At 38.5% G+C, this 7,040-nt stretch overlaps 1 protein-coding gene and 1 long non-coding RNA gene across 2 annotated transcripts; both read right to left on the reverse strand.

Moving 5' to 3' along the window:
* Positions 1 to 215: 215 nt before the first annotated feature.
* Positions 216 to 2,026, reverse strand: LOC144639579 (uncharacterized; the record flags this gene model as incomplete). The annotated part of the gene is made up of 3 exons (XM_078498866.1): positions 1,968 to 2,026; positions 1,483 to 1,557; positions 216 to 508 (listed from the first exon to the last, which is right to left on the reverse strand). Coding segments are annotated over exons 1-3 (385 nt in total), but the record flags the coding sequence as incomplete, so codon positions are not given.
* A 614-nt stretch (positions 2,027 to 2,640) lies between these two features.
* On the reverse strand, positions 2,641 to 4,675 carry LOC144639580 (uncharacterized). Its single transcript, XR_013568175.1, has 4 exons — positions 4,557 to 4,675; positions 3,759 to 3,920; positions 2,994 to 3,047; positions 2,641 to 2,770 (listed from the first exon to the last, which is right to left on the reverse strand). It is a non-coding gene; the product is annotated as an uncharacterized LOC144639580 (long non-coding RNA).
* Between the last annotated feature and the right edge of the window lie 2,365 nt (positions 4,676 to 7,040).

A 7,040-nucleotide genomic window follows, 5' to 3' on the forward strand; every position in this document is an offset into this window, starting at 1 on the left:
CCTCGGGTTACACACGAAGAAATATACAAATATAAAATTCCACACTTAGTTTTTTTGGTATCTTTTAGGGGTCAAAAAAAGCTTCACCCACACCCAGATTGGTCTCCTTTAGGGGTTCTTTTTCAAATTTCCGACGAGTATCCCCGTCTGTTTCATATAGGAGTCCCCCCCCCCCCGGGATAGCATGCATATTAAACATTCTGCCTTTGACTTACCCACTATACATGAGAAATCCAGCTGTCTCCTTCCAGAAGATGTTGATGCTTTTGTCGCATCTGGTACAGCTGGTGTGACAGAATGTGACAACATCCTGGGTGTGGCTAGTGTACTGTCATGTGGTTGATAGCTTCCCAACTCAGAACCCAGGGTGTCTCTCCCTGAGTCCGCGGCGGTGTAAGAGCTGAGCTGATATTGAGGATGGTGGCCTCGTTTCTTTAATGGGGTGGACTGGTCCCACGTTTTTCGTCCAGTAACCGGTTTGTTTTTGCTCGTGGGTTGTTCTACGCGTCTGTGTAGACCAAACAAAATAATGGCAAAGGGCACTATCAGCTACTAGAAACATCTGGATATACTGGTATCTGTACATCAATATATTTAGTCAACATACCAAATAACCTAAAAAATAACGATCTTTTAAGAATGCAGGATCTTTGTAAGATCTTATGAGATCAAGTTTATACAATGATGAACTTGCATAGTTCATGACAAAGGTCTCAGCAAAGATCCTTGAAAAGATCTTTGTATTTTTTTATGTTTTCGTTACGATATTGAGGGATGCGATTTGCCTGCGACATGCTTACGATAGGATTGCGACACGAATTGTTTCGTGTACAACTTCTAAGTCGTGTCGAAGGCCTGTCATAAGCGATGTCGCATGCGACAAAATCGTACCGTGTAAATCGGCCTTAATGATCCTTTTAGTATTTGATGGGTATTTTACCCCAAAGCAGGTTCTAGTTTCAATTCTCTGTAGGAACATTAAGAATATTCGCAAGATCCTGCAAGAATCTTGAAAATTTTTGAAAGATCATTGAACATCCTTGAATTTTTTTTTACCAAGCTCTAGATATATTTATCTGCACGTCTACTACCAGCTCCTAGTCCTGAGTGTAGCATAAACAAGCAAAATTTTATATTATGCGATTTTGCACGACAATTGTATAACGTACAATATTATTACTGCTGGTCACATACAAGCAAAAAGATTGGACTTGGATATATCATGTTATCAAGAAAATAAGCATGCTGCCTCAACTATCACTTATGTCCAGGATTTAACGTAAGTATTGTTTAATGAGTACTTAATGTTTGACTGTGTTATTTGACATTTCCTTTAATTCCATATTACTTCACATTTGACAGAATTTGGTGTGTTTTGGTAAAATTTTATTAATGAGGACACTTTGTGATGCCTGTCATGAAGAACACGCATCTAATTAGTGTTCAGCATGCAGCCAAAAACTTATACTACTCTTTACAAACCTGCTCTCCCGGATAAGATTTTCTTTTGCAGATGCTTCCAAAATGTTATTTCTGTGGACAAGTTTTGAAATGGTCCTGAAGAAAAAGTATATATAAGGAATAGTATCAACCATGATCTTGTGGCAGAAATACAACGAAAACAAGAATCAGGGTGCCTTGCACACACTATCAGGTGTTTTAGGTTGGAAGATTGTGTGTTCTGATCCAAATGCTTAGATGAGGTGACTTAACTTTTACCACTTGATTCCAGTTACTGTTCTATAAAGCAACTTTAGGCGTATTACATCCTGTCACATTCCTGGATGGGATGCTAGTCTATCACAGGTAACACCCCCGAAGGGGGCGCCAATTGGAAGGAGGGCGCTAAATCCAATCATAACGGTAAATGTAAACATTGTACATGTACATAAAAACATACAGTGCATGTTTCTGTTTCTAGATGTTAATATTTCTTAAAAATACTTAAATACAGACTAAACACTCACTCTCTTAGGCTTGTCATTTCACTTTGTGACAGGTCAAGTTTATCATGTATAGCTTTAGAGGAATTAAGCCAAAATAAACACAAGGAAAAACTTGTGAGTGCAATATGGTCCAGTTAATACTCCTAAATGTTTGAACAAATGATTTGAAGTATATGAAATAATTGAGATATGAACTACAAATGTAAATGTAAATGAGAAATGACCCTCACAGATGGCAGTAAATTTCTCGACCTAAGTAATTGGAAATTAAAGAAGCCTGGAATAAATTGCAGCGCTTCAACAAGATTCAAATTTGGGACCTCTGCGATACCTGTGCAATGCTCTACCAACTGAACTATGAAGCCAATCATTTTAAACAAGGTCAATTATTGTGAGTTTATAAATTTTATTAATTTCCGTGAGAGGAGTGAAATGATGTGAAGTATATTCATGAAATGATTCATATGTGAATAGAGGTAGGTGCAATTCAGAAACAAAAAATCACAAAACTTGCGGAGGGTCCCAACTTGTCAGGGATGCGGCATACCAGTTGGCTATTTATGTAGCAAGGAGGAGGAGTTTATCACTCAGGATTACCAAGAACAGGTTCGGCTATGGGCATGGCGGCAGATTCCAACCAGGGACCATTAGAATTTAAAATACAGTAGCCTAAACTACTTTGCCATATGCTGCCTTTCATTCCTGTCATAAATAAATAAATACTAACATTTTCACATCTGACATATGCTTATTATAATAATATATAACTTAATTACCATCAAATCCTGGTGATCCCTGGCTAAAACATCATATTCCACCAACATCTGTAGAAAAACATTAAACTTAGCCAGAACAAAAATGTATTGAAACTAAATAAGATTAACTTATACTGCAGTAACCACTCTTCATGGTAATAATGCGTCAAATAAGAGAATTTTAAGCACCAACGTACATTTTTTAACAACACCACAGCATGCCACACTACACAACAGTTCACTACACTGCCAGCACTGTTTGCACAGCACTGCCCTAGGTACACATTCTCACCCTTTGAAGAAGCTCCTTATCTCGTTTACTGTTCCCTTCAGCTTCTGCCTTTTCCTGCAAAAGTCAGAATTTAACAGTACAGCTTAATCTTGGGCTCCATTATTAAATTGAATGCTTTAGTTATGGCTCCAACATTGCTACTCCCCCTGAATGATATGTTTCCATTGCAGGTTACTTCCCAGCATTCTGTCAGGTTGTCCTGGCCAACAATAATTCCAGTAGCCATTTGTAAAACTTGGTGAAGAGGGCTGGGCACTGTGAGTCAGAGTAATTTAAGTGTCATTCCCAAGAACACAACCCAGTAAGCCTAGCAGGGCTTGAACGTGGACTACTTGTTCTAGAGTCCATTGTTCTATCTATTAGGTCATGGCACATCTCATTCAGTTGTGGGAGGCGCCATGGCCTAATGGTTAGCACGCTGGACCCCGGATTGAACGTTGCGTGTTCGAATCCTGGCTGGGGTCACTGTGTTGTGTTCTTGGGCAAGACACTACTCTCATTGTGCCTCTCTCCACCCAGGTGTATGAATTGTTACCGGCAAATTCACTGCTGGGGGAACCCCGCAATGGACTAGCATCCCATCCAGGGGGAGAAAAAACACTCCTAGCCACTTAATGCTACAGAAACCGGGATAAACTCCAGAAAGTAGGGGCCACTTGGCCCAACGCTTACCTACACCTCATTTAACTCGACTTTGAACCTGTATGCACTGAGCTTTTGTTAGCTTCCTCCTTAGCTTGTGTGATCATCTATAATAATAAGTACCTTGATTGTTTTTTCCACAAAACCTGACAGTTCTCTCATCTCATTCTCCAGCTTCGCAATCAGCTCATCCTTTGGAATACTCATGGCCTTCAACTCTTCATATTTATGTTTGAGTTGCATGTTTCCCTTGTTCAGTGACTCCAGCTTTGTAGTTAAGGATTCCTGATATCAAAATTTTACCCAAACATTAATAATTATTCACCTCCAGGATAATCAGTTTAAAATTAAACACAGTACTGCATTTTCTCAATTAAACAGCGGGTCTCAAAAAAACAGCAGGTTTCCAAGGGAGTTTTAAATAAGCCCCTAGAGTAGTAAGGCAATATTTATTATAAAGATTTTAGGTATAATGTCAACAGACATGTGCACTTAGAAAATGGATCATGTTTACTATGGGTAATCTTGTCCAATATGTCAGTTGATACAGTTGACAGTCGCTTAACACATCAACTGATAGTAGGCAGATAGTCAGTCAACGCTCAGTCGATACTCGGTTGATATAGGGTTTTATTATCGGCCCTGGAAGTGTAGGTAGACTATCGGTCAACTGCATTTCTGCTGACTTTCAACTGACTCTTGATAGTCAGTCGACACTCTATCGATAGTCAGTCAATAAATCAATATATTATCAGCCAAGTGATGGCCAACTATCAGCCGAGTGTGGACCAACTACCACCCAAATATTGGCCAATGCTTGACTGTTATGTCCGTCAACTATCAAACCGATATATCGACCCACATATCAGATGAGACTATAAGTAGTGAGCATGATCCAATAAAACTTTACCCGGTAGTTACCTTTTCACGTTTTGATGTAGTAATTGCCTCATCAAAATCTCTCAGTCTCCTACAAATTTTAAACAAATTATTAATGATTACCAACTGGTACTGTCAGTATATTATGGAAACAAATTAACATTATTATTGAGTTATTTTTTCAAAATAGCTCTTTAGTCGGCGCGATGGACCTGTAATCAGTGAAGTATGTGGGTTTGTCACACCAATCAGATTTCAGGTACTATCGGAACCAATCAAATTGTAGTTTATAAAGGGGAAGCAAACTGACGTAGTCAGCAATTTCGTTCGAAGTTTTTAGATTAGAAGGAGGCGGAATCGGTGAGTTGTGATTTAACCCTGGATTAAAAACGTTTTTCGTAACGCCCGCCTGCTTACAACACACACGCCGTGAGCAAAAGGCCCAACAATAACTTGATATTCGTCTTATTCGAGCGTACGTTTGGAGAGGCTAGCTTTCCTGACCGTAGTAAAAATAACATATAACATTTGCACAATAATGTTGTCATTACTTTTGCCGTCCGCTTTGCGAAGTTCGTTGGGAAATTGGAAAGTTTGTTATGAAGTTGCCAAATAGGTTGCGAGTTTGTGAATCAAATTGTGAGCTTCGATACAAAGTTCCCAACTTCGGCCCGAAATTAATAAAACCTTCTATAATTATGTTATCAAAAAGGGCTTTGCTACGCTAAACTGTTGGAAACAAATGTCATAAAGATAAAAAACTTTTATGTTCAGCGAGCCGTAAACATGTTGTCTCGAACAAATAAGTCTGTCGCGTCGCGTCGGCTTCGATTAAAATCAATAAACCATCCAGTTTCATCCAGTTTACAAACGCAGAAGACTTGAAATTGAAGACAGTGAAGATTATGCCTCACAGAAATCGTTAAATATGTTTTTTCATACAAAAAAGTTAAAATTTGACCAAATTTCTACCTGCATAAAATTTATTTATCGCCAAATCACTTGTGTGATCGCTGATGCGAAACGTTGTCTTGCACTTCAAGCTACTTCAACTTTCCTTGACAAGCTCTAAAATCTTCGAGTTCAGAAATCGCCATGACTTTCGAGCAACATGTCTTGTTTCTCCTCAACTACCAAAACTTCGAAAGTTCAGTCGGGCCGAAGTTGGGAACTTATCGAAGTTCGCAATTTGATTCGCAAACTCGCAACGTAATTGGCAACTTCATAAGAAAGTTTCCAATTTCCCAACAAACTTCGCAAAGCGGGCGGCCAAAGTAAACTGAAATCAACTGTAAAACATCTCGTTCAAATATTTAATGAACCGGTACAAGTATTAACTTTGCTGTTAAAAGCAACTACAATCGATAGCAAAAACAGAACAAGAGCGTGCCATTCCGTGACAGTTTGATATCTCAATTAGTTCTTGTTTGTTGAATAGAATTTAGGTTGTAAATGAAAGAAAATCCTTGTTGAACAGTTCTGACAGGAAACAATGACTCCAGGTATACTGCGCTTGAAAGAACTTTCCCGAAGAAAGTGGTTTTTGATTTGATGCGTTTATTACTTCGTTTATTATAGTACTTTTCGTTCAATGTCTGTATGGAAACGTGGCTTTTTCGAGAAAAACAAGGCTATCGTGTTACGTTCGTTTTTAAAAAACAAAGGTCTCATGTTACCATTTTCGAGCGACCGTGCAGAACAAACTTTTTTCTGCGTTTTCTCACGTGTAAAACATTCAAGTTTGTCCAGACGAACTGTCGCGTTTTACAAGTAAACCAATTAACGTTGATTAACGTAAAAAATACTCTCAAAATAAAAATAAATAAATAAACAATCGCTGATCGCTGTCACAACAATTGCCAGAAATGTAAAGACTCACTTTTCTGTCGACATTCATTGAAGCAATATAGAAAGTCGACGCAAAAGTTTTCAAAACCATTGTTTCATGTGCAGAAACACACCGGCGGAGCTGTCAAACTTGACATGTTGACGCCACAAACGTGAATTGGTTCAGTTGAAAAACGCGACGGTTTGTCTAGTCAAACTTGAATGTTTTACCCTTGAAAAAACGCGGAAAAAAGTTTGCCTTTCACGGTCGCTCGAAAATGGTTACGAAAGTGAGAAAAACAACAATATCATGTTTCAGTGTTTGGCAAAAATCCAAAAGTATTCCGTAACAACCAAAAGTAACACGTTACGGTTGCTACAAAGCTAGAAACAAAATAACCGCTTAAACAGAATAAGAACGTGCCATTTTGTGACATTTTGATGTTGAATTAGTTTGTGTTTTTCAATTAAATGACGAAAATTTACGTATTGAATAAAACAGTTCTGATGTATCAAAATGCACGTAAAAGTTATTTTGTTTGCAAGCAAATTTTGTGCAAAAAAGTGACTCCGTGGGCCGCCATACACAAATGGCTCAACCCATGGTATAAACCATCCCAACAGGACAATCACCCAGTTTCACCCCAAGCCACCCCATAAATTGAAAAAATAACTCCTGCACGCTCAGCGTGCCTATGT

This window comes from Oculina patagonica, unplaced genomic scaffold (genome assembly GCF_052425735.1).
Source record: "Oculina patagonica isolate OP01 unplaced genomic scaffold, crgOcupat unplaced1080, whole genome shotgun sequence".
Lineage (NCBI taxonomy): Eukaryota > Metazoa > Cnidaria > Anthozoa > Scleractinia > Oculinidae > Oculina > Oculina patagonica.